General features: G+C 48.0%; 1 protein-coding gene across 5 annotated transcripts in view; it reads left to right on the top strand.

The window, feature by feature from the left end:
- NR6A1 (nuclear receptor subfamily 6 group A member 1) overlaps positions 1-18,654 on the top strand; it is a 239,017-nt gene extending 220,363 nt beyond the window's left edge. For 4 of the 5 annotated variants that reach the window (XM_010351375.3, XM_074395327.1, XM_074395325.1 and 1 more), the window contains 4 exons: positions 1,114-1,368; positions 10,067-10,188; positions 12,520-12,672; positions 14,896-18,654. In XM_010351375.3, the coding sequence (XP_010349677.2) occupies positions 1,114-1,368; positions 10,067-10,188; positions 12,520-12,672; positions 14,896-14,984 (619 nt within the window). In that variant the 3' untranslated portion in view covers positions 14,985-18,654. Of the gene's footprint in view, positions 1-1,113; positions 1,369-10,066; positions 10,189-12,519 lie in introns of all 5 variants that reach the window. The other variant, XM_074395326.1, reaches the window with a different exon arrangement.
- The last annotated feature ends 8,801 nt before the right edge of the window (positions 18,655-27,455 follow it).

Below are 27,455 nucleotides of genomic sequence, written 5' to 3'. Positions count from 1 at the left end.
GCATGATGGCATGCACCTGTAAACCCAGCTACTCGGGAGGCTGAGGCAGGAGAATCACTTGAACCTGGGAGGTGGAGGTTGCAGTGAGCCAAGATTGCACCACTGCACTCTAGCTCTTGGCAACAGAGCAAGACTCTGTCTCACACACACAAAAAAAAGTTAAATGGAGGAGTGTGAGGAAAAGTGTTGCCAAGGGGCCTTGAGAGAAAGAAAGCTGGAACTCCTGGGTCTGTGGTCTCAGAGGCCCTTTTTATTCCAGAGTTGAGAGATGCCCTGCTACTCTGCCCAGCTTTAGCTTAAAGGAAAGGCTGAGCAATCCTGGTTCCTGAACTCACCACCAGGGGGTGGAGTGAGAGCAGGGAAAGCTTCTGAACTTGTTCTGTTCTCTTCAGTGGTCTGGATGTGAGGCTTATTTTTGTACCAATTCCTTTGTTGGGTGGGCATCAGAATTAGAATTAGAATTCCATTGCTAAAACTTGAACAGGAGTGACTGGGATTTTCTCTAAGACATGGAACATCAGAGGACACCAACAATAAAAGTCATATTCCCTGTCAATTGCACACTTTTTTTTTTTGAGACATAGTCTCGCTCTGTCACCCAGGCTGGCGTGCAGTGGCACTGTAGCTCACTGAAACCTCTGCCTCTTGGGTTCAAGTGATTCTCCTGCCTCAGCTTCCCAAATAGCTGGGATTACAGGCACAGGCTGCCACTCCTGGCTAATTTTTGTACTTTTAGTAGAGACGGGGTTTCACCATGTTGGCCAGGCTAGTCTTGAACTTCTGACCTCAAATGATCCACCTGCCTTCGGCCTCCCAAAATGCTGGGATTACAGGCATGAGCCACCGCGCCTAGCCAATTGCACACATTTCTAAGCCTTTTATTTCCTCAGCAGCCTTTCCTCACCAGACTCACCTCTCCAACCCTGGGCTTGCTACTGGCCTCAGCCCTGCCCCTATATCAGAAAATCACATTGGATAGAACTGGAGACCGTGGGCATGGAGCAAGGAGCCCATTGCCAGGGACCCTTTGTGCCCTTGGGACTAACTTCTTTATGTGCCCTCATCCTCACCCTCTGGCCAATGGAAGTGACTTTCCCTGTCCCTTCCCCTCAGATACTCTGTGACACAGGCAGAACTATTTGCCCTGCTTTGCCGCCTGGCCGACGAGCTGCTCTTTAGACAGATTGCCTGGATCAAGAAACTGCCTTTCTTCTGCGAGCTCTCAATCAAGGATTACACGTGCCTCTTGAGCTCTACGTGGCAGGAGCTAATCCTGCTATCCTCCCTCACTGTTTACAGCAAGCAGATCTTTGGAGAGCTGGCTGATGTCACTGCCAAGTACTCACCCTCTGATGAAGAACTACACAGGTGAGGGCTCCTGACTGGGGAGGAAATCCCGAACAACCAAACCATTGTTATCCCTGCAAGGCAGAGTCGCCTGGCCTTTCAGAGGGCAGGCATTGCACCACATAGGCCTGGGTTTGAACCCTCACTCTGCCACTGACTAGATTTGTGACCTTGGCACGGCTTCTGATCCTCAGGTTCTGAACTGGTAAAATGGGGTGATAACAGAATTTCCCTAATAAGATGGTTTTTAGGAATAAATCTTATACATTCAAGCTTAGCAGAGTGCTAAGCTGTAATTTATTTTTATTTTTTATTTTATTTATTTAGAGCGTGTGTGTTTGTGTGTGTGTGTGTGTGAGGGAGGGAGAGAGAGAGAGAGAGAGAGAGAGAGAGAGAGAGTGAGTGTCTCGCTGTGTCGCCAGGCTGAATGCAGTGGTACAATCTCGGCTCACTTCAACCTCCGCCTCCTAGGTTCCAGTGAGTCTCTTGCCTTAGCCTCCCGAGTAGGTGGGACTCCAGGTGCACGCCACCACGTCCAGCTAATTTTGGTATTTTTAGTAGAGATGGGGTTTCACCATGTTGGCCAGGATGGTCTCTATCTCCTGACCTCAGGTGATCCTCCCGCCTCAGCCTCCCAGAGTGCTGGGATGACAGGTGTGAGCCACTGTGCTTGGCAGCTGTAATTTTTTTTAAATTAATTTATTTTTTGAGACGAAGTCTCACTCTGTCACCCAGGCTGGAGTGCAGTGGCTCAGTCTCGGCTCAACTGCAACCTCCACCTCCTGGGTTCAAGTGATTCTCCTGCTTCAGCCTCTCAAGTAATTGGGATTACAGGCACCCGCCACCACGCCTGGCTAATTTTTATATTTTTATTAGAGATGGGGTTTCACCATGTTGGCCAGGCTGGTCTACAACTCCTGATCTCAAGTGATCCACCCATCTCAGCCTCTCAAAGTGTTGGGATTACAGGCGTGAGCCACTGTGCCCAGCTGATTTGTATTATACTTGGATTTCTGAGATAACGCATCCAGGAAACAAAAATCTGAATTCTGCCTACAAGGTAAGAGGGCTTTGAACTGGAGTTTACAATCCAAGAAAGAGACCTAGAGGTGATTTTAGTACCTATTGTGTGCACTAGGTAGATATTTTTGATTGTCTGCTTTCTTTCTCACAGCCTCCAGCCTCATAGGTGTTTGTGCCTATTTTATAGATGAGAAAACTGCAGTTCAGAGAGACCTCCCCTTAAGGGTTTGGGATTTGAATGCAGAGCCATAGATTTGAGCATATGCCTGCCTGACTGAAAAGCTTAGTTTCTTTGATTCTGTCTGAGATGTGGTGAGATGTTGAAAGCATGGGACTAAAAGACTGAGCTGTTCTGTTAGTCATTTTCTGTCATAAAATTTTATCCCAGCTGACCAGTATCCTTACAGCCTCCCTGTCCAGAGTGGGTCCTCTCCCTGCTGCTCTGGGGCCTGTCCAAGCACACTTTTTACTCATTTACTCTGCAGAACTGGAGCACAGGGTGACCATATTTTCTGACTCCAAAATCAGGACAAATGATCTGCTGAGATGACTTTCTGGCTTGCTAATTTATCCATATGAAAAGTCTTATAATGCTTAATTTGTATTTAAATAGACATTTCAATAAATGACTTTTATTGTACAGTTCAAAATATTGGAAGTCATGGGATTCCAGGGCACCAAGAAGAAAAGAAAAGGTGCCCCCCTCCATGAAAGCTGGAGAGTAGAAAGTAGCAGCCTTCACAGTTTTCTTCACAGAATGGGGGTCCATCTCCCCCCCGCCACCTAGTTGTGGCATTAAGACAAGCCAAGGCAGGCCGGGTGTGGTGGCTCAAGCCTGTAATCCCAGCACTTTGGGAGGCCGAGGCGGGTGGATCACGAGGTCAAGAGATCGAGACCATCCTGGTCAACATGGTGAAACCCCGTCTCTACTAAAAATACAAAAAATTAGCTGGGCATGGTGGCACGTGCCTGTAATCCCAGCTACTCAGGAGGCTGAGGCAGGAGAATTGCTTGAACCCAGGAGGCGGAGGTTGCGGTGAGCCAAGATCGTGCCATTGCACTCCAGCCTGGGTAACAAGAGCGAAACTCCGTCTCAAAAAAAAAAAAAAAAAAAAAGAGACAAGCCAAGGCTCAAACGAAAAGCAGTACTCCAAGACCTGCAAGGGCCCTTGGCACAGCTAGGGGAGGGAGGAGCCAGCTTGCCCACTCTCTCCCCTTGTTTTCTAATATTTCCTTATTAATGATGCTTACTGGCTTCAGTGTGATCTATAAATGACAGCGTTTTGAACCCAGCTGACACTTTGTCTGGTAAACAGAGCTATCTGATTTTGCAGATGACCTAACCCCTTGTCCAGAGCTTCTAATTCATTGTTTCCATCAAATTCCTGTCTCCTACTCCATAACTCTGCTCCATAGGGGTGTTTGGATAGCAGTCAGCCTGCTCTGATGTTGTCAGGGTTTGCGGAGCTGGCCCAGGGAGCCCAGCCTCTCTAGGTGCTGGAATCTACGAGTGCAGCCTGAGGCTACAGCATCAGCCTTTGGACTCCACTCCCAAGTAATAGGTTTGCCCGGGCCCTCTGCAGTAGGCAGGGGTCACTGGCAGTACAGGTTCTCTTTGGCTTTGAGCTTCATAAGGCATCCCATCTCACTGTAGCCAGTCCCTTAAACCCCAAGACCAAGGCAAAGGTCAATAACAGCTGAAGTAGTGAGGAAACGTTTCCTTCCTACTACGTTGGAATTTTTCTAATCAAGGAGGATCTAAAGCTGTACCATTCACTATAGTAGCCACTAGCCTCACGTGGCTTTTAAAATGTAAATTAATTGAAATTAGAAATTTAGTTCTCATTTTCACCAGCCACATTTCCAGCACTCAGTAGCCACAGGGCTAGTGGCTACTAGTACAAATAAAGATCATTTTTATCATCACATAAAGTTTTATTGAACATTGCTGTTTTAGAACATATGTTGCTGCTGAGCTGTCAAGTGGGTTCTGAGAATAGGAAATGGATTTGTTGTTGGGACTCTACTGTGGAATCCATCGATGGAAAAATAACAGTTAAACATGTTAGTTCTGATTCCATGACCATTTACTGAGTATCTATGATTGTGTGTTTTGTGGGGAGGAAGTTGGGATCACAGGTGATGCAGACATGGTTTCTGATTCAGTCCCTATCCTTCATTTAGGGGACTGGGAGGCAAAAAGGAGCAGACACAACTTACAGTGCAGGGTTGTGTTGGTGGAGATGGAGGGGCATATGAAGAGAACTGTACAAGCATAGACTGTGGACTGAGTACCTCTGTGTGCAGGGCCAGGGAAGGCTTACCAGAGGATCAGACATTTGAGCTACACCTTGAGTGGGAATTTCTAGGCCCCTAGTAGAGAACAAGAAGGAAGGCAGGAGATAACACAAAGTCCTAGAACTTAGAGATCCTAGATGATTGCTATGTGCAGGGAATCAAAAACAATTCTGTGGATTTAAGGTATAAAGAGAATGTATGTATCTAAGAGAGACAGAGAAATGAGGGGAGAATTGACTAGAGAGAGATACGGTCAAGACAGGTCATAAAAGTGCTCAAATGTCAATCTAAATAATTTGGGGTTTGTCGTGTAAATAGTATTAAATCTTGGGAAGTTTTTAAGTGGAAGAATTACACAGGTTACATTTTAGAAAGATCTCTGTGGCAGTAAAGTTCAGGATGGATTGGCCTGGACAAGACTGGAGCACAGCGCTGAGCAGGAAGGAGACTGTTCCATAGCCTAGGTGAAAGAGAACAAGGCCTGGACAAGGCAGCAGTGATTGTGGAGACAGAGGGAAGCACAAAGCCAAGAGACGTCAAGGAGACAGTCAGTGGGACTTCAGTGAGTGGAAAATGTTGATGATGCTGCTGGTGTTTTTGGACTGACGAGGCAGGTAGGCACCAATTTTCTTAGCTAGGAAGAAGGAGCAGGGAAGAACAGGATGGAGATGAGCAACTCTTTGGTTTAGGTGTCTGTGGGGTCTCAGAGGCGTATAGGACTGCCTAGGAGGTCGTAGGAAGTGGAAGAACCTCTAGAATCAGGCTAACCACTGGAAAGCAGTAACCGCTCTGCTGGAAACCCAGGCTGTGGAGTCTGTAATTGGCCGTAGTGCTCTCCTACCTTGCCTGCTACTGCCTTGCTCCCACTCCCCCAGACGGCCTTTACTTCTTCACAACTCTTGAGTGCAAGTGAGTTCCTGCTGTCATGGAACGGCTTTTCCCAGATGATACATGACCACCTCCTTTTCTCTTCTCAAATATTGAATCAAATTTATGGTGCCCATATTCCTTAATCAGACTGTTATCAGACAGTGAACCGGGTGAATTTGATTTAAAGCAGATTGTAGCACCAGCCAGTGACTGCTCCTGGCCCTAATCAAGACTCCTCTCAGGAGAGGATGCCTTGAGCTAGATGGGCTTTAATGGGCACTTCTATCTCATGAGCACCAGCCCCATTTTGCCAGATCTCTGGAAAGTTGCCTCCCAGCTTCCCTGCCTAACCATAAGGCTCAAGAAACAGATGTTTATTTTTGCTACAATAATGGGAGAGATGATGATGATGATGCTATTTGTAATGATAACAGCTGACAACTATTTTATTATGCCAAGTTCTATCTTAAGTGCCTTACATACATTATTTGTTGAATTCTCACTGCTACCTTGTGTGACTGGCACTAATATTATCCCCATTCTAGAGATGAAGAGCATGAGTTTCAGAGAGGTAAAAAGGCTACAAAGCAAGAGAGAGATGGAGCTAAGTTTATCACCTGTATCTGTTGTGCTCCAATGCCCAGCCTCTTTAACATTGCTTTATACTAAATTCTTATTTTCCCAGAGCATTTTCAAAAGGTTTGACTTTCTGGAATTTGTCCTGAAACTACAGTCTTAGTTTTCATCTTGGAGTCTGTACATGGGTGCTGAGAAGGCAGTTTCTCTAAGGCTGTGGCTCATAGTCACTCCTGGGAGTAGGTGCATTTAGATGAATGAAAAAGAGACAACTGGGTCTCTCAGTCCACTTAATGGGACATAACTTACATAGTGTCAGCTTCAATTGCAGACTGAATGGTCCAGTGGTTTGGGGGATCCTGGCAGGAATGTTTTCCTTGCCCCAGCATGCTTGTGTAATGGGAACCTAGAAGAAGAATGGGTGTGTTTGTCCAGCTCTCTGGCTTTGAATGCTGATAATTTGTAGACAGTGAATATGGGGCATTAGAACTGTGGAGTGGGCAGATGTGGAGGAGGCACGGCTGCAGGCCCATGGAACAGAGAACAACTTTGTTTATCAAGGGGTGGGATGCGGGGTGTGGAGGAAAGCTTTGCAGTCAGGCTGTGGAGACTGAGTGGGGGCTGCTGGGCTGGCTGCCAGCCCCCACCACTGCTGGGGGTCCATGGTGTCTCCCTGTTGTAGAAATGTTAGGAAAAGAGGGATGTGCCGTCCCCAAGAGAAAGGGCAGATTTAGGGCGTATGGACAGGCTAGGCACTTGGGAACTCCTTTGTGTCCCTCAGGTCAGGACTCAGCCAGGAAGAGGTTTGGCACTCCTGGCTAAGTGTCTGGCTGATAGCCACACACCTGCAGGGTCTGCAGTGCCAGAGTGAACACTTGGGGCAAGGGGTTGCTGATTAAAGGACAGAGCATTATCTTTGCTTGCTACACGACTCGGTCACCAGACAGATGCTGACACTGCCTCTCCCCTTGCATCCTCCTTTTTTATGCCCTCTACCATTTCCTTACCTCTCCAGGCAGAGAATGAAGGAAATTGGCAGTAAAGACCTTTTTTCCCCTCTCCAGAACGTAAATAGCTAGCAGAGCACTATGATGAAGAGTGGTCTTACTCCCAGGATCACCGCCTCCTGCAAGTCTTAGCATCTTGGAGGCACTGCAGGGGCAGTACTATGCACTGTAGCAGACCTGATGTCCTCCCAGGGCTGGGCCCTGCTCTGAGTTGCTGTGGGAGCACAGCACTCCTGAGGTTCCCTAGTGGTAGTATGTAGTTAGCCTTTTCCAGGTAGCAGCTAAGAACAAGACAGGATCAGGGGTAGGCAGTATAGTACTTAGAACTAAGTCCATAGTCTTGGAATTAGAAAACCTAGTTTGAACCCTGGCCTTACCACCACTCCCATTTAGTTTCCATGCAGCCTTGGACTAGTCACCTCTTTTTCTGCTTCTCCATCCCTAACATGGAGGTGAGGCGCATAGTATCCTTCCAGGTTATCAGGAGGGTCAAGTGTAAGAATGTGTATGAAAAAGCCTAGCACATAATAGAGACTCAGTAAATATCCTCCCTGAGCCTTCATTTCCATATGTGAACAAAGGGGGTTGTGATTCGTATCCATTCTGTGAATTTATTGGGACTATCAATAGGATTAAATGTATGTGGAATACTTAATGTGCCTGGCAGATAGCAAACACTCAACAAATGGTAGAATGGTAGAAACAGTATTATAGAATGGTGGTTATTGTGGTTATTCAATATGAATCTGTCTATCAGCCAGGATTGGAATGTATCAGTAAAGTTGTAAAAGCCATTAGACCAGGTTCAGAGAAACTGAGTCAGCCATAGTAGCTCAAATCAGCAAACTGAAAGAAACCCCAGCTTATACTGGGAGCCATGCCAAGGCCGAAGGTCAGAGTTGCAGATTGCATGTACAGTCAGTCATCTCTCAGTATCCGTGGAGGATTATTTCCAAGACCCCCATGGATACCAAAATCTGTAGATATTGAAGTCTTTTATATAAAATGGTGCAATATTAGCATATAACCTACGCATATCTTGCTGCATATTTTAAATCAGCTCTAGAATTCTTCGAATACCTGATGGAATATAAATGATGTAAATGCCATGCAAAGAGTGATTACATTGGTTTTGGTTGGGGGGGAATTTTTGTTTGTTTCTTTTTGTAATAGTTATTACATTGGTTTTGGTTTGTGGGGGATTTTGGGGGGTTTTTGGTTGATTGGTTTTTTTGTTTGTTTTATATTTTGAGACAGGGTCTCCCTCTATTGCCCAGGCTATAGTGTGGTGGTACAGTCATAGCTCACTGCAGCCTCAACCTCCCACGCTCAGGTGATCCTCCCACCTCAGCCTCCCAAAGTGCTGGGACTACAGGTGTAAGCCACCACACCCAGCCATTATTCTGTATTTTTAAATTTGTCTTATTTTTTATTGTTGGATAATAATTGTTGGAGGGTTAAAGTTTTTTAGAAAAATATTTTTGATGCAGTTGGTGGAACCCACTGCTGCTGAGGCTCCCCTTCATGCTTAAAAAGGGCAGGGACCTCTGGCCCCAACCAGAGCCAGGCTTTCTCCAAGCAAGAGAAAGTGTCCTGCTTGTCCAGGAAGTCAAAGCCTACAAAGCCTTCAGAGTTAACACACAAAGCAGTAGAGTCCAGAAAGCAATAGTTCATCCCCAGGTGTTGTGGACCCTACTCAGATAGGGCCTTGTTGGCCTGGCACAGGGTTTTAGTGTGCACATCTGAGGATGTCACCAGGAAGCAGACCTGAAGCTAAGAATCTTCTCCTTGTGACTGAGTTATATCAGGCCTTCTGGGACCCTCCACCCACTAGCTAGTCCACTGCTTGAATGACTCAGGCCAGACTTGACCTCATCTTTTGTAAATTCCTGCTTCCTGGTTAAGTGTTTGCCTCCTTGGTTTGATGGTCTCTCCATCTCTGGTGTGAAGTATACCCAAAACATTAATCCCCTGGGGGGACCTAGCCTGGGGCTCTGTTGCCTAAAAGTTGGTCTTTCTCCAGAGAGCTCACTCCTAGCCCAAAGTAAGGAGTATGGGGGCTTCGAGCCCCTCTGCTAGGGTACACCACCCTAGATATTGGAAAAACCAAGGCCTTGGGTTCAGGTTCTAGGTTCCCACTCTGTCACCAATTAACTGTGTATTTGTAGACCAGACCCCTCCCTTCTTTGAACTTCAGGTGCTCATCTGTACATTGGTGATGATTATGTCACCCAGGTCATAGGGTTGAGAGGATTAAACATGATAACGCTCATAAAGTGACTCATGTAACCACAGAGGCTGGCATGATACAGAAACTCAGTTAACATTTTACTCCCTCCCATCAAATTCAGGGATGCCAATAACAATTTTCATTGTGCATAACCTCAGCTCTGCTGGAAGCAGTTAACATAAGCAAATACAATCAGCAGCTTTTCTTGGAGTGTGGTAGAGGCTCACATAGAGTCACCATGGTAGCTGCCATTGATGCCAGAGGCTGCGTCTCAACAATAGCTGTATCTTAATAATGTTGTACTTCTCCAGACATTTACACATTTATTATTTTTTTTTCTTCAAACCTAAATGCCACAATCTCTGTAACCCAGACCTTCTTTGGCTCTTGTTAGCCCAAGAATGCAAGTTCCTCAAAGCATAGAGGGGTCAGGTGACCTTGCCAAGATCTCATAGCCTGTGTGTGATGGAGATGAGTTTGAACCTAGATTGACCCTGCCTGGCCTTGGGAAAAGCAGCTTGCATGAGCTGTGTTGGCCTGTAGACAAAGAATGGATCTGCCTGTACTTCACAAGTGGCTTTGGATCCAATTTCCCCCAAGCTCAGCCTGTTTCCTGTCTTAGATACCTGAAGGAGCTGCATGAGCTCTCTGGCTGCCCTTTCTTGGTCCCTACTGGTGTCACAGCCCACTGTTAACACCTGTGTCTGTTCCCCAGATTTAGTGACGAAGGGATGGAGGTGATTGAGCGGCTCATCTACCTCTATCACAAGTTCCATCAGCTAAAGGTCAGCAATGAGGAGTATGCTTGCATGAAAGCAATTAACTTCCTAAATCAAGGTGAGTGGCTGGAATGGGCAAAAGGGACCTTTGCCTTGGTAGGGGGTGTAGGGGGCAGTGAGTATTTGCCCTCCGGTTTCACCCCTCCTTACCCTCAGGATTGTCACACAGAATCCATCGTACCATCTGGGTTTCAATCCTGGAAGACCTGTGGACCCCTTGTCATCACCCTGACCCTTTATAGCACTGGGAATGAGAGAACACTTTGGATTTTTTTTCTTCAGACCTAAATGCCACAATCTCTATAACTCATAGAGGAAGGAAAAGGATTTGCTTTGTTTAGTCAGTTTTAATGCATTTACACACAGACACCAAGGACAGTACATGCGTCATTTTAAATATGTACCAAGTTTACCAGTGACTGAAGAAGAACAGAGTGACTGATGAAACTGTTGGAGATAAGGCCTCTGACAGGCTGGCAGTGGTTCTGACAGCCCCTTCAGGGCAGAGCAGGGATGCACAAATACACACAGATACACACACACACCCACACACACACACACACCCCAAGCATGGCTTTTAATGGGGTGCACAAATACACACCCCCACACACACACCTCCCAAGCATGGCTTTTAATGGGGTGCACAAATACACCCCAAGCATGGCTTTTAATGGGGTGCACAAATACACACACCCCAAGCATGGCTTTTAACGGGGTGTACAAATACACTAAGTATAGCTTTTAATGGGGTGCACAAATACACACAGATACACACACCCAAGCATGGCTTTTAATGGGGTGCACAAATACACACACCCCAAGCATGGCATTTAGTGGGGTGCACAAGTACACACACGCACCAAGCATGGCTTTTAATGGGGTGCACAAATACACACACACACACACACCCCAAGCATGGCTTTTAATGGGGTGCACACACACACACACACAAGCATGGCTTTTAATGGGGTGCACGCGCGCACACACACACACACACACATATCAAGCTTGGCTTTTAATGAAAAGAATGTCGATGTGATTTATGTGGAATATTACCTGCAAAGTGGCACTTGGCAGCTGCCTGTAAAACCAGCATAGGGAGGAGGTTTGTATTCTCTTTTTTTCCAAAGTAGCTAATGAGTACTCTGCTCCCATAGCGGCACTGGGCTGTTCTGCTGCCTGTGGCATTGCAGGTGCCCTCGTCCTGTGTCCTGTCTCCACTCCAGAGCTCCTCTCCTCTTTGCCCACTCTCCTCCTGCTTCTGCACAATTCATCCATTTATTTATCTGGTGTTCTGCATGCCTATCTTAGGCCAAGCCCTGTGCTGAGCATAAAAGACATTGAAAAAACTTAGACCCCAGATCTCTGGCCTCAAGAAGTATGCATTCTGATGGCACTTGACATATTGCTTGCGCCTCAGATTGGGGAGAGCAGTAGCAACTTCTTGAAGGAGGAGAAATCTGAGCTGGGCCTCAAAGGCTGGGTAAGATTTACATATAGAATATTTTTGTTCATATTCTATATATAAAAAAGGGGTGTGTGTGTGTGTGTGTGTGTGTGTGTGTGTGTGTATATATATATAGAGAGAGAGAGAGAGAGAGAGACAGGAGAGAGAAAATATGGAGGGGCCAGGCACAGCGGCTCATGCCTGTAATTTCAACACTTGGAGAGGCCAAGGCAGGAGGATCACTTCAACCCAGGAGTTTGAGACCAACCCAAGCAACATAGACCCCATCTCTGCAGAAAATTAAAAAAATTAGTTGAGCATGATGGCACACACCTGTAGTCCTAGCTTCTCAGGAGGCTGAGGTGGGAGAAACTCTTGAGCCAGGAGATGGATGCTGTAGTGAGCTGTTGATCGCACCACTGCACTCCAGCCTAGGGGGCGGAGCAAGACCCTGTCAAAAAAAAAAATGGAGGGACAGCCCAGGAGGAAGATTAAGAACAGAAGCACATAGGAAGTGGTTGTGTGTGTGTGTGTGTGTGTGTGTGTGTGTGTGTGTTACAAGCATGAATGTATGGGTATCAGCAAGGTTTTTGATTGGTTCCAGCGAAAGGCAAATTTGAAGACATTATGAAGGATAAATTTGGAAAGGTAGGTTATTCAGTCATTTGTTTAGTGTTTTCTGGTTGTTTGGGGAGTTTGGTATGAAGCTGAGAGAAGCCCTAGCCCTTGAGGGACTCTGTCTGCTTACTGTCCTCTGTATTATTTTTTCCTCTCTCTCATTTCTTTTCCCTTATGCAGAGCTTAGTTCCTCCCTATCAGAGAAGATCCCCTGTTGTGACAGTGTTTAGTAACTTAGTTGAAAGATGCACTTATTAAAGGAGTTGGTTTTTCTTCCACATTAGAAAGCCCGTCCCATTCCCTGTGTGGTTTTTTCTTTCACAGATATCAGAGGTCTGACCAGTGCCTCACAGCTGGAACAGTTGAACAAACGATACTGGTACATTTGCCAGGATTTTACTGAATATAAATATACACATCAGCCGAACCGCTTTCCTGATCTCATGATGTGCTTACCTGAGATTCGCTATATTGCAGGTAACATCCTGGGTTTCAGGCTTCCAGCCCTTTCTTGCTTCTTTTAGCTTGTGAAGGAATGAGGCAAGCAGTGTTTTCAGGATACTCATTCCAGCCCATCACCAACTGCATGAAAGAGTTCTCATCCTTGCCCTCAAAAAAGGTTCTGTTACAATGAGAAGCTTGTGTTCTCTGTAGAGAAGAGAAGTTAATTTCCTGAGCTCTGATGATATGCAGGGTACTTTGTGGCCTTATATCATTTAATCTCACACCAGTCTCTGCTGATGGTTGGTGATATTATAGCCATTCTATGGATGAGGAAAGAGAGGCTCAGAATATCTCAAATTAATTTCATTTCTTGAATTGTATACTTTAAAAGAGTGAATTTTATGATACATTAATTATATCTCAATTTTCAAAATTATCTTCATTTAACAGAATTGCTCATGGCCCATTAGCTTTGAGAGGTCATTTCTTTAAAGTGATGTCTTTAGCTGGGCACAGTGGTTCATGCCTATAATCCCAGGTACTCAGGAGGCGGGGGTGAGAGGATCCGTTGAGGCTAGGAGTGAAATCTCATCTCTAAAAAAATTAAAAATAGGAAAAATAAAGTTTGAAATCCTGTATCTGCAGAGGAATTTTATGCATTGGGATGTGTATACATGTATGTATGTTTCTATGGGGTCTTGACCCCTACTGAGCTTCCTGACATTTAAGTAGGTCTATTTCAATATAAAATCCTGGTGTTTTTCGTTGTTGCTTTGCTTCATGTAGTAAAGATTCTTGTTCTGGCTGTCTAGCACATACCAAGGGGCAGCTCAGAACTGTGACATGTAGATCAGGATTCTTCTTGTAAAATTCAGCAGTATAGTTTTTAAATTCAACATAAAAATTCTGGAGAAAGCAATAACAGTTTTGAAGGAAAAATATTTCAATCTGACAAGGGAATTTTTTTTTTCTACTTCTTGGGCCACAAAGCAGTCTAGCAGATGTAAGCTGGGCCTAAACTATTGGAATTTTAGAGATATTTTGACAGTTTGTCTCACTATTTTCTAAGCTATAGCTTACCACATGAGACATTAATCAGGTACTCTGTTAAATAAAGTAAGTCAGCAATTATACACCACTCTCCTCCATGGAACTGAGTCCTCAGCCTTGGCAGCACTTCCAATCACCTGGAAAACTTAAAAAAAAAAAAATCAATGTTTGAGTTGTACCTCAAGAGATTCTGGTTTAATTGGAATAGGGTGGAGCCTAGAGATCAATCAGTGTTTTCTTTTCTTTCTTTTCTTTTTTTTTTTTTTTGAGATGGAGTCTTGCTCTTTTTGCCCCGACTGGAGTGCAGTGGCACAATATCAGCTCATTGCAACCTCCGACTCCTAGGGTCAAGCAGTTCTCCTGCCTCAGCTTCCCAAGTAGCTGACACTACAGGGGTGCACCACCATGCCTAGCTAATCTTTGTATTCTTAGTAGAGCTGGGGTTTCACTATGTTGGCCAGAATGGTCTCGATCTTTTGACCTCATGATCCGCCTGCCTCGACCTCCCAAAGTGCTGGGATTACAGGTGTGAGCCACCTTGCCCAGCCTCAATGAGTGTTTTCATATGGCTCCCCTGGTGACTCTAAGGTACTGTCTGGGAGAAGAACCACAGCCTTAGATATTTACAAATAATATTAGCACACTAAATGCTCTGAGAAGTCCTTCAATAAGAGATTTGCAAAACTCTTGGAACCCTGAGTTTCTCGAATGTATTTGTCCCTTTACCCCCATTCCTTTTTCCCCTAGTACTTTCATTAACCTATTAAACCATCCTGAAGTGCAGTATTTTATAAAATATTTTAGAGAATCCACGGGGGCTTGAGTGGGGGTGAAGAAAATAGGACAGAAGTTTCTTGGACTACCTCTCAGTTTCAGATTCCTTATCTATAAAACGAAGGTTAAAAGCGTACACAGAAGTAGTGTGAGAATTAAACGAGTTAATGCATTTAACCACCTAGAACAGAGGAAGTATTCCCTGAGTAGTAGGATGAGGAGTTGGCACCATTACTGGGCTCCTTGGGGCACCCAGAGGGGTCTGGATATTAGCATATTAGCCCAATGTGTCTGATCTTTGTGATACTCCTGGCATGTCTCTTGCCCCAGACACTCAGCAAGGTGATACTCCCTCTGCACCAGCCCAGGGAGGCCGACTTGCCCATCCACTAGTGGCCGCTGCTAACTCTTCTTCTCCCGCCTTGTTCCCAGGAAAGATGGTGAATGTGCCCCTGGAGCAGCTGCCCCTCCTCTTTAAGGTGGTGCTGCATTCCTGCAAGACAAGTGTGGGCAAAGAATGACCTGTTCCCAGTGCCCTCCTCAGGCCGACCACCTCGCCTTGGGTGGGCAGGATGGGCTCTGGAGGAAAAAGCCAGAGAGACCAAGATGGAGGCCGTGGAGCAGCATTTCCAGTTGCCTCCACAGCAAGAAGAGTTTTTGTTTGTTTGTCTGTTTTTTTAACCTCATTTTTCTATATATTTATTTCACGACAGAGTTGAATGTATGGCCTTCAACATGATGCACATGCTTTTGTGTGAATGCTGCCGATACATCTTCTTACAGTTTACAGATGTGAAGATGTTTAATGTGACAGTGTTGTCATTGTTTAGAAATAGTTCTTTTGTATTTTGAGGGAGAGGGTGGGATGGGGCTAAGATGACTATTTCCATAATGTTAACAAAGATGACTACCTCAATGGAAATAGGGGGTGTGTCCATCCCTACTTTTTCCACATTTTCTCAGCAGACTCATACATTTGTCTGTCAGAGAGCAAATTGCCTTTTTTAAGCCACAGAATTGCCAGGTAAAAGGGCACACTGTAAAGGGGCAACGTGTTGTTAGGAGATTGACTAAGCAGGGTTGGCGAGACGGCAACAGGACAGGGGTGATGACTGCGCCATGTGCTTTCCTTGGAAAGCATGAAGATTAAGAGAGTAGGACACAGTGACCAAATTTAAGGCAGGTTTCCTTCCACCCAAGAAGTCCTAGTGGCAGAAGAGTGTCTGTTCTCACACATTGCTGCCCCTACCCCTGCACCACCACTGTCACCGTCTACCACTGTGAACTTTCCATCTAGGCAAAGTCCTGGCAATCAGTTGATCCACAGGACTTGCCTCCCAGCTCCCTTGGGGCCACCAGCCACCTAGTTTCTTTACCTAGATTTCCTGAGCTCTACCTTTCTCCTTCCTGCTCCCTTAACATATTTGATTTCCTACTGGCCCTTTGAAAAACCAGCTGAGCAGAATGCCATGTTCTGAATCCTGGTGCCCACTACTGATTTATTCTCCTTTCACCTTGTTTTCTTCAAAGGGTAGTAGGGCAAGGCCAGACTGTGAAAAGAATAGACACTCCTCTTGTGAAATCCCCTGTTCCTCTCCCCACCCCTTCCTACCGCTCCCTCAGGTCTGAATCCAAAACCTGCAGTCTTTTGTAAGCAGTGGGAAGGACCATTCACCTGTCTGCTGACCAGAAGTGTTGCTCCTAAGTTCTTCTCCAAGTTCTCCGTTTCTCTCCAGAGTGAGACCAGTTCTCCTCAGGGACCCAGAACACAAAGCCCAAGGCCCAGAGTGGCCCAGCTGCCCCTTACTTCAGCAGTAGGACAGACCAGCCAAGGCCTGGAGGGCTGGAGCCAGAAATACCTGGAAGGGAAGGGGGGCTTTAAACTACCTCAGGTTCCTGATGGCCTGGCTGCTCCTCTGCAGACATGGCCTGGACTCCTTGTTCTTTCACTACCTGCCCCACCTCATCCCAGGAAGTGTTCCTTACCCTCTTGACCCTGGCCAGTGCCACACCAGGTCTGTCTTGGAACTCTTTGAGGTGCTTTTCTCCTTTTTGCCTTAATGTAATAGTTATCCTGCCTGCACGAGGTACCTTCCACAGCCGGTGTGGCAAGCAGACCTCTTAGCTGGCTGCATGCCTGAGTGGGTTGGAGGCCCACGGCTCCTCCCTTGCCTATTTAGTCAAAGGCTGTTTGCTCTCTCCCCAACTCAGCCTAGTAAAGCTACCCAGGAGGCCACCATGTCGTGTGCATGGGTAGTCCATGTTTGATTGTAACTTCTTCTGTCTGGTGAAATGTTATGGGTACCAGCAGAGTGATGATTTTGCCCCTTGATGGATCTAAAACTCAGAGCATTACACCTCGATGCTATTTCCCTGGTTGCTCTGAGAAACAGAAAAGACATGTTCCTCAGGAAAAGCTCCAGCTAGCATGTTGTTCACATCAGTGGGAAGATTTTTGTATGTTCATGTGTATCTGTTTATTTCTAAGTTCACGATACTTGTTCCCCTGATTTTTTTTTTAATATATAATTTAATCAACTAGATCACATTCTTTGGCCACAGGTCAGACTCTGAGCTGCTTTCCTCCACATTGGGAAGGAAACGCATATCATAGACCCTTTCTCTTAGACAGCTCCTGCGTACAGCATCTTTCTTTGCGGAGGCCTCCATCTGTCCAGCTATTATTTTTGAAATTGCTTTTCAAATTAAACATTTTACCCGTTGTGTTGGGTGTCAAAGGGAATTGCTCTCTGATGAGGCAAGAACGTGTCTCTCCAATAACATAGTATTAAACAGAGCAAGTTGTTAATTTGTGGAGTGGGGAAAAGGTTCTGCAAGTTGCCATTGTACAAATCCAGTTTTACAAATGTTTGCAGCAGATTCCACAGAACAAAGAGCCCATTCATTGCTGAGAGCCCTGCAGAATCTCTGAGCCAAGTGGCCGTGTGTTCCGAGCCGGAGCCTGACCTGTGGACCGTCTTTAATGTCTTCTGCACCCAGTCCTTTTATGACGTGGGCTTTTTTTAAACAGGGTAAAGTGAATGTGTTGCATTGGAAACTCAGGTATTATGCGGAGAAGGTAGGAGTGTAGCTAGCAGCGTGGAGACATTAGGTCAGCCACTAGATGTATTTGTGAATTTGGTTTGAAGGACACAGAGAAAGGTTGGAGGGGGAGGTTTGGTGTGTTTGTTTTTTGCCTTCCCATAATGTTTGGTTAACAGGTAGCCTTTTGATTGTGGAAGGAGAGAAAGTTGTTCATGTTTTCTCTAATTCCTCTCTCTGTCCTCTCTCTGATTCAACCACCAAAAGCAATCACTTTGAGTGAGAATTTCTACGCCATAAAAATATGACTCTGAAAGCCACGTGGAAAAGGAGAATCCCACCTCCTTGTACTACGTTGAAACATGCAAGCCTTTCCCTCCCTCTCCTTTTTGATGTTTTCTTGTCCCAAGACAAAAGTTTGGCATGTTGGAACTTATTCGTGCTCTCTGGCTACCTTTGTAGACTTTTGGAGTCCTTTGCAAGGTTTGGTGGTCTTGCCCTTAATCTGGAGAAATTCCCCAGAACCTGTCTCAAAGCACTCAGCCTGGCTCAGAGGACACCCAGCCAGTATGCTCCGCTCACAAGAGCAGTGGGCAAGCCCCCAGGGAGAGGAGCAAGTAGGCAGGATCCTCCCTGTCCTGTTCCCCAGAACCAGAGCAAGGAATGGGGAATCCTAAGGGTTTCTGTGGCATCACTGAACATTGCCCACTCCACATCAGCCTGCCTCTCACCTGCCACTCTTTTTCAGGGAAGTGAGTACCTGCCATGGTCAGTGTCACCAGATCCTTAAAATCCTGGGCCCTGAGCTGGCTGCATTGCTCTGTTACCCATTTCCTGTATTTGTTTGTTTGTTCTTGATTTCCTGGGGGAATGAGACCAATAGAGACAGACAAACCCAGTGTGGGCAGCATCTAAGCCATGTCCAAGTTTGGCCAAATTCAGGGAACCCTACCTTTCAGCAGGACAGAAGGCTGAGCAGTGGTTCCAGGCCCTCCACGTTGGGCCCCTGGTGTATGTCTTTTTTCCTTGTTGCTTTTGAAATTTTTGCAATTGTTTTAAGAATCCAGTCTTTCAGACCAGCCCTTTTATTAAACTTTGATTTTTTTAATTAATTTTTTAAAAGTAAAAAAAAAATGAAAAAACAAAAAAAAGTTTAACAAAAAACCGCTACTCTTCCTCCCTCGCCTCCCCACCCTACTCCATGCGCATTCCCTTGCACTCCCCTCTGCCTTTGCAGCTGAAGCATCTATGTCCAGTGTCTGTGAAATGATGTTTTATCTGTGTGTCAGGATGAGAAATGGCAGTCATTCCACCAGGTGCTGGAAACTGGTTAGCCTGGAGACAAGGGTTTCTGGGGCCACAGCTCAGGGATGTGTATTTAATTACAGGGTCCCCAGAAACTCCTCTCTAGGCTGCTATGGCAACATTTTTTCTGGGCTTGGGAGCCAGACCTGAACTGTTTCCTCCAAGGTGAGAGCCCTAGAGAGCCTGCCGGGTCTGGAGCAAGCTAGGGCTTCTGCTTGCCAGACCTGGGCCACCATGAAACTTGAAGGCTTCTAGCTGTCCTATGACATGAGCCACAGTGGCCCTGCCTCTACCAGCTCATAGAAGTCTGGTCCCTCTGTCTAGTCCGTTCCTTATATGGCATCCGTCTTCTGGGCCTGCAGCCCTAAATGGGCCACAGCCTGCACGGGAATCAACTGTAGGCTCAAAAGGAAGCGGTGAATAAGGTCAGAGCCCTCTCCAAGCCCAAGAGCAAAAGTTGTGTTGCTGGTGGAGGCTAGTCTTCCAGACTTAGCCCTGCCATCTGTGCCCTTTGATGACTATTGCTTTTTTTCTCTAAAATGTCTTGTAATAGGTGATTATTTGTTGACTCAAATTTCCATGAAAAAGAAAAAAAAACTACCTCTTAAGTGACATCCTCATGGTTCCTCTCTGAGGATTCCTGTGGGAAAAGAATACTGTAGCTCCTGCTCTGTGTATGCGTTTCTGTCGGGGAAAGAAGCCCCACCTGCCCTGGGGTGCTGGTGTTTTTGTCTGTGTTGCCATCCTAGGTCTGCCATAGGGGCTGGTGACTGCACTGTACTGTCTGGACTGTGTGTGGAGATTCCTTCCCACCTTCCCAGCCAGGGACTAGTCATGCCCCTTGAAGAGACCTCCATTTCCTTCCTGTGCTCCAGGGCATAGGGAGCACCACTCCCACAGGCACTACCTTTAGGGGCTCTGATGGCACACGCATCCAGGAGCCTATCCTCGTGTTACCTGTCCTAGTTCTGCTTCCACCCACAGTCCTGTGTGTAGGAATCAGGAAACGGGATGTCTCTGAGCCCTTGTCCCCAAAGGGCCGGCCAAGGGCTGCCCGCCAGCCTGGCTTCATCAACCCTGCATGACCAAATGATAGCTGGCGGGCTGTGCAGGCTACCCTGGCCCTCTGCTACCTCCCACCCTGCCAGCTGGCAAGGGATGGGCTCTGCTCTGTGAATTGACTACCTGTGGAAATGTGACCAATTAGTGTGAAATGCATGTTTAGCAAATGTTAGATACTGTATTGAATCAATAAATGTGAATGCTTCTGCACATGGCATCTGTCTTTGAAGCTTATCTGGGGTTCTGGGGAGGGATGATGGCATGTCCTGAGGCACCAGCTTGAGCCTTCACACCTGTGGCTCTTGCTCATAACTGACGCCCACCTCAGTTCCTGTTGCTGAGGCTCTGGCTGGGGGTGGTCTCTGAACTACCTGATCAGTGACCCAGCACTGACTGAAGTGCCCACCTTGTGTGTCACGCACCATGTTGAACTTCAAGGATCATTGCTTCTATTTTGTAACTGAAGAAACTACAGTTGAGAGAGGTGAGAAGACTCTCCCGAGGGGAGTGGCAGTACCAGAGGAAGTGAGCCCAGTGGAGAGGCAGTACAGGGGGATGGAGGTTGTCATGAGGGGTTATGTGGAACTATAAGCGCCTGGAGAAGGAGTGGCTTGTTCTATGTAGGGTAGTCAGGAAGAGCTTCGCAGATGAGTGTTGTTCAAGATGGCTAAAGTCATGAGGCAGAGAGGTCCACAGCATCTCGTAGGCCTGGCTGTGAATCAGAAAGATGGGAGTGTTTGGGCATAACAAGGGACTGCCATGGCAGGAGTGGTGGCCGGTGGGAGGGAACAACAAGAGTTGAGGCTGGAGAAGCATTTGGGAGCCTTGGATGCCACATTCAGGAGTGTGGGGAAAGAAAGCTGTCTGCTTTTTTTTTTTTCTATGCCTTTTATATTTCCCATTTATTTCATTTGGGCTTGGCAACCACCCTGTGAGTTTTACAGATAGTATTTCTATTTGACTAGCCTATTTTGTGGTAACAAATTTTGGAGTCTCCTCTTACCCCAGGAATAGGTTAATGTGTTGGCACTCTAAGCAGAAACAACTGTTACGGTGGCAACTTTATTTAACCCTGAATTATCTTAACTGATCCTTGGGCAGGAGAGCAGTGCTTGAGAGGCCGATGGATGGCCTTGGATGCACTGTGCTCTAGCAAAGGAATACTGTCTTTCCAGAAAATGGGTGAGGTCTGTTAACAGCTTTTCCAGAGCAGAAAATATGGAGGCTCTAAGAGGTCAAGGGATGTGGGCAAAATCATACAGGAGTGTCAAGTTTGGATTTGAACCCAGATCTGCCCAACTGTCCTACAGGCCTGTGCATATGATCAGGGAAGTGGCAGAGTTTGGATTGAGGGGCGTGTGAAGACAGATGGGAGAGATGAAGGCTCCTCAGGCTGGGAAGATAAAGGCTGAAGAGTGTTTGATCAAAGTCTGTTAATCCTCTTGTATGAAATGAGGGAAACCCAGCTGCCTTCCCATTCCTCAGCCTCCAGCACAAGAAACCAGAGAGCCCTTGAGTTTTGAAAGAGATGGGTTTAGAACAAAGGAAATGCTGCAGAATGAATTAATAGACTGTCTTCCTTGCCCCACAAGAGGGAACAGATACACAGAGGTGCCGGGCGGAGAAGGGATGCATTGGCCGACCGCCTCGGGAGTCCGGGCAGTGATGGGTGCGTCACTCGCGTCGTCTCAGTAATCTTCATAACAGCCTTGCAAGGGTTAGGTCTCAGCCCCATTTTTCTAATAAACAAATTGAGGCTTGAGGAAGCTAAGCCTTTTGCTTAAGATGACACATGAGTAAGTGGCAGAATTGGCTTTTGAACCCAGGTCTATCTGATTAAAGTTACAACAGGCTTCCTCCCTGTTCAGCCTTAGCGATTCAATAGTGCTGAATGTGGATGTCCAGAGTTTGTAGCAAAGCTCAGTAATGGCCTTTGGGTGAACCTTTTACCATTCAAAACAATAAGCTAAAAAAGGATTAATTCTGTAAGAGGTAGATGAACAGACCCAACCAAACTGAGCTGAAAAGCGGTGCTGCCCGGATGTATAGAATACTACAGGCGCTACCTCGGTATGGCGTCTCAACACAGACACCCCACAAGATGGTTCCGTGGAACAAGAAGTCAGAATTCTGTTGCCAAAAATCTGGGAAGTACTGCACTCACTCTTCGGTCCACATTGATCCTCAGCCCTTGTTGGGATATTAAAGGCTCTGAGAAGTCCCACCTGAAGAAAACTGAAGTTGTTTAGCCCAGGTTCTACCAAAACCATTTGAGCATTGGACATTTTTGCCTCCTGTTAAAATTCTGTTGGGATAATAACATTCCATGGAATAAAAGGACACTGCTCTTTGCTGCTTATGTGATGCTGAGCTTTTAGTTTCCTGGGTTCCAGCCAGTAATATGGAAGAATAATAAAGTAACATCTAGAAAACAAAGCGACGCACTGTGCTAAGTATTTGTGTGCACTAGAGTACTACTGATTGCCCAGAACAACCCAGTGAAGTTGATGCTATAATGATCCCATATTACAGATAAGAAAACTGAGGCACAGAAAGGGTAAGTCATTTGCTTAAGGTTACATAACTGGCGAGATGTCAGGAATGAATGTAAACCAGCATCGATTGAGCACCTACTATTCAGCAAGATCTGTGCTCTGATTCTCATCCTTGTGCAAACCCTCGGAGGTAGGTAAGGTCATCTGCATACCTGAAGAAACAGGGAAGGCTGGCTACTCCGAATTAAGTCAGAATCTGAAGACAGAACCCCTGGAAATGATGGCAGGGGAGAGTGCTGGGATGAGGCTGGGTCTGGCTTCGCAGAGCTCTTTCCAGGGGTCATTTCCCTCAAGCAGTCTGTGAGACGGCGGGTGTATCAACCAGGGATCTCACCACCTGAGTTCTTATTCCAGCTCTTGAACTTCCGGGTTGCCTGTGACCTTGACCCAGATAGATCTCGGATCCTCACTTTCCCTGTCAGACAAATGGTGTTGATGGTACCTGTGTCTTAGGAGACGTCAGGGTTAAAGTTGGGGCTCAGTGAAGTCCGTACATAAAAGGAAGCTAGGTACGGGGAGCTTTTTTTGCTTTTTCCCTACACCCCAACAGCAGAAACCTGTTAAAGCCAGGAGCCTTGGCCTGGTTGCCCCTCAGGGTTTTAGGTCCACAGTGGTAATCAGCCTCTCAGAGATCCTATGGCAAAAGTGCCCAACTGCCAGACCCAGGGCTCTTGGAGTCTTGTTCCCTTGGTAACAAGTCTCACCATGGAGACCACAGCCCCATCCTTGCCCTCCCTGCACGCTCACTCTCCGCAAACCTTTCTTGTTCAACACCCAGTCCTAGGAGCAGTGTAGGTACTGAGGGGGTACTTCCAGGGTTACTTCCTCAGGTGAGGAGTTGGAGGCCAAAGGAACTCCCATATTTTGAGTGTCCACTCTGTGTGGCAAGGTCCAAAGGAATCTGCCACATACGTGGTCCGGTTAGGGTTAAAAGCACTCACTCTGTTTTCCGTAAGTGGAAACTGAGGCTCAGGGAGGCAACACGGGCCAACCCAAAGTCTCACAGCTAGTTGGTATTGGAGCTGAGACCTGAATCCAGGGCTTCTGACTCAGGAACCCAGGCTTTTTCTGCACTCCCTATTCCCACCCATGTTGCTGAGACACGAAGCCTCCTGCAACAGTCTGAGGAGGGCTGGGTACCCGGCTCCGCCAGCAGCACAAGCAGCCAGCCAGCAGCCCTCTGAGGTCTAGGCTGGGCCCGGCAGCAGCAGAGGAGGAACTGCACTATTTTAAGCCAGGGCCAGAGGGCCCCATGTGGGCACAGGGAGGGTGGCCTCGGGCCCTTGGCCAGCTTCCTGGAAGTCCCCATGGCCTCCCTCCTCTCCCACTGGCAGGTTTCTGAGGCAGTCACTTCCCTACAAACAGGAAGGAGGCTCTCGGGCCGGGAGACCTCCAGCCCCAGCTTCCTCCCCCTCGCTGCTACCCCCAGGCTTCTCCATTACACAGGGGAGCCTCCAGCGCCAGGCCTCACCAGTGCCCATCATCTAGCTGACTCCTAGCGGCTGGGTGGGAGGGGCCTGAATTTGGGCTCCTCGGGCTGCCCACCTCACCCACTACAGTTCCAAGGTCTCATCTTTCTGAGGCCCTCTATCCCATCGCCTGAGTTCTCAGACGTTCCCACTCGGCTGGCCACTATGAGCCAGAAAGAAGAGTGGCAGTATCCCTAGATGTGGCCCCATTCAAGGACCCCAGAGAGAGAAAAGAAAAACAGACTAAGAGGCTGAAAATAGTAGAGAGAAACAAATTAGAACATGATTAAGGTACTGACAGTGACAGATTCATCATGACAGATAAAAGCAGAGACAAGCGAAGAGATACCAGAGGTGGCTGCGCAGGGCTGGAGTTGAGGGCAGGGGGTGGTTCAGTGTGGTGGCTCCCGACCACCCCCGAGCGCAGGCCCTGTCTCGGGGCTGTGGGGGGCCCGCTGGCTGCGTGGCTGAAGTGGAATGTGGGGAGCAAGGCTGGGTCACCCCTTGAGGGCCGAGCGTGTGCACCGTGAGATAAGCTACCCCAGGCCGGGGGCCCCAGCTGCGCTGCATGCTCCAGCAGCCTGGCGGAGAGGCCAGACCCAAGGCTGGAGCCCAGCTCTGCCAGATGCCACTTTCTGTACCTCCTCTGGAAGCTCCCCCCGGCCCCATGTTCTAAGGGTCCCAGGTCCTCTGCCCAGCCCGGGGGACAGCAGATTCTGAGCATGTGCCGTTCATAGAAGAGCCGTGTGGGCCTTGAGAATAGCACCAGCCACAAAGAGGTTCCTACCTCCCTTCTCCAGCACAGGCTGCAGTCCTGGGTCAGGTGAGGGGTTTTCGGGGTGGGGACCCTAAGCTGAACACACAGAGCAGGGTCTCCAGCGGGCTGTGGGGTGCTGAGGAATGCTGTGGGGGCGCAGCTCTTCACTGCACTCTGTGAGCCGTCCCCCTGTGGCACCACACACTCGTGCCTGAGTGTGTGTCCACGTGCTTTCTCAAATGTGCAAAGACGGATGTGTCCAAGTGTTGCCAGGAGCTCGACTCTCTCTCCACGAGTCCCTGCTCTCAGTCTAGAGAAGTGGCCCCAGAGCCACCTGGTCTCTCCCATCCCCATGAGGTGGTCCAGCCCAGAGAGCTGCCAGGCGGAGGGGGAAGAGTGAGCAGGTCTATTGCAGGCCCCGAGCCCCCCTCCCCACACTGCAGCTGAGGCTCCCGCCGGCCACGGCCTTGACCCAGCGCTATGGACTTCTCTGACATTGGCATCGGATCTGAACATCTGGCAGCGGGCTGATAAGGGGTGCAGCGGAAACAGCCTCCGCTGCTGCCAGCAGCCCTGCCCCCTCTGCTGCCCTGCACGGGGTCTCCACATCCACCCTCCCTCCGCCTCCAGCTGTCCGGGCCCTGGTCCTTCCCCGCTTCTTGTTCTCTGCCTCAGTCTCTCTCTGTCTGTCTGAATCTCTCTCATCCCTACTCTCTCTCTCTTCCTCATTTCTTCTCACTTTGGTTTCTTCTCTCCCTCACCCCCACCACTCTGAATTTCTCTGTCATCTTTCCTCCCTCCCTCCCCAACTGGGCCTCCCCTTTCTCTCTTTTCACATTTTCTGCCCACACCTCTACAGCTTCTCTCTTTTTCTGGCGCTTTTCCACTCTGCAGCCTGATGATTCTGTCTCTCTCCTCTGTTTCAGTGTCTGGGCCTCTGGTTGGTTTGTTCCTTATCCCACCTCCAGGAAATACGCCTGGCACTTTGGGAAAGTCCCCACTTTGGAGAGAGACCCTGGGCTTTGTTTGCCTGGGGAGGGAGGTGGGGAAGGTGCCTGAGTCAAGACTACACTCCTCTTCACTTTCCCCTCCGGGTGAGTCTGGTGGCCTGGGACCACCAGGGCTGAGTCTTGAAGGAAAGGACAGACAGATAGGCCACCCAGAGGCTCTGGCAGGGTGGAGAGGAGTCAGCCTGCAGACCTGGGCTCTGGACCCCACTGCCAGGATTTCAATGCTCGTCCCATCACACCCTCACCTGGTGACTTTGGGAAGGTACCTGGTCTCTCCGAGCCTGACTTTCCTCACCTCTTAACTGCTGCTATGGGGATTAAGAGGGAATTACTGCCTACCTCCCAGCATGCCGGAGAGATCCAATACTGACCGCAGATGTGGGGTGGTTAGCTGGGGACCCGGCACGTAGGGGGCACTTCTGAGTTGGGGCCTGGCCATTCCCAGGTAACCCCTGGCTGCCCCAGTCCGCATGGAGCATGCAGTTTGGCTGAGGGTGGGAGGAAGGAGGGCAGAGCACAGGGAAAAGAGGTGTCCGTGACCATGGCCAGGGTTGGTTAGGGGATAAGGACCACCCAGCCTTGAGTGGCGGCGAGTGACAGCTGATGCCGCCGACAGAGGAGACAGGACCCAAGGAGCATCCAGCTGAGCTCTACCTACCTGTCCCTTCTGTCTGAAGGAAAGGCCTATCTGCTGTGGCTCCAGAGATAAATCAGGCCTTTCCTGGAGGGTCCCCCAAGTTGGGGTGAGGCACTCATCACAGAAGGGCAAACAGTGTCCACGATGATGTTGCAATCTCAGACTCAACGGGGAAAGGGCCTCTGAGGACAGATCAGCCAGTCCTTCAGCTGCTTGTTTGTGTTTTGCTGACACTTACTGAGCACACACGACGTACCAGGCAGCCACTGAACATGCTACACGTATTGTCGCCTTTCATCCCCATTTTACAGAGAAGGCATGAGGCCCAGAGAGGGGAAGTGACTGCTCCCAGGTCACACAGCTAGAAAGTGGTAGAACTGGGATTTAACCTAGAGACTCTGCTAGCAATTCTCCTTCTCAGGGCTCAAGGGCTCACGAGGAGACTATGACAAAGCCAGGCTCGTTCCTTCTATGGCATCATGGTGTGGAGAGAGACCTGTTTGTTTTGTTGAAGAAGGCATACAGGCCAGGCGCGGTGGCTCATGCCTGTAATCCCAGCACTTTGGGAGTCTGAGGTGGGCAGATCACGAGGTCAAGAGATCGAAACCATCCTGGCTAACATGGTGAAACCCCTTCTATACTAAAAAATCCAAAAATAAGCTGGGCATGGTCTCGCAAGCCTGTAGTCCCAGCTATTCGGGAGGCTGAGGCAAAAGAATTGCTTGAACCCAGGAGGCAGAGGTTGCAGTGAGCCAAGATTGCTCTACTGCACTCTAGCCTGGCGCCTGGTGACAGAGCAAGAGTCTGTCTCAAGGAAAAAGAAGGCAGACAAAGCAGACCCCACTTCATAAAGTCACTCATCAAACGAGGTGCAAGGAATCATGATTTTGTTGTTACAGGTATGTGACATGTTAGTGATGGGTATTTGCTGGGATATTTCTTATTAGATTAAGAGGGTGAGTGATATTAGTCCAGAAACAAAATCATTGCATTAAAATAGGGACACTAGGCTGGGCGCAGTGGCTCACGCCTGTAATCCCGGCACTTTGAAAGGCTGAGGTAGGTGGATCACCTCAGGTCAGGAGTTCAAGACCAGTGTGACCAATATATTGAAACCCTGTCTATACTAAAAATATAAATATTAGCCCAGTCCGG

This window comes from Saimiri boliviensis, chromosome 2, assembly GCF_048565385.1.
Source record: "Saimiri boliviensis isolate mSaiBol1 chromosome 2, mSaiBol1.pri, whole genome shotgun sequence".
In the NCBI taxonomy this organism is placed as follows: domain Eukaryota; kingdom Metazoa; phylum Chordata; class Mammalia; order Primates; family Cebidae; genus Saimiri; species Saimiri boliviensis.
Note: the sequence above shows the minus strand (reverse complement) of the source record. Positions and strands in the feature narration are given on the sequence as shown.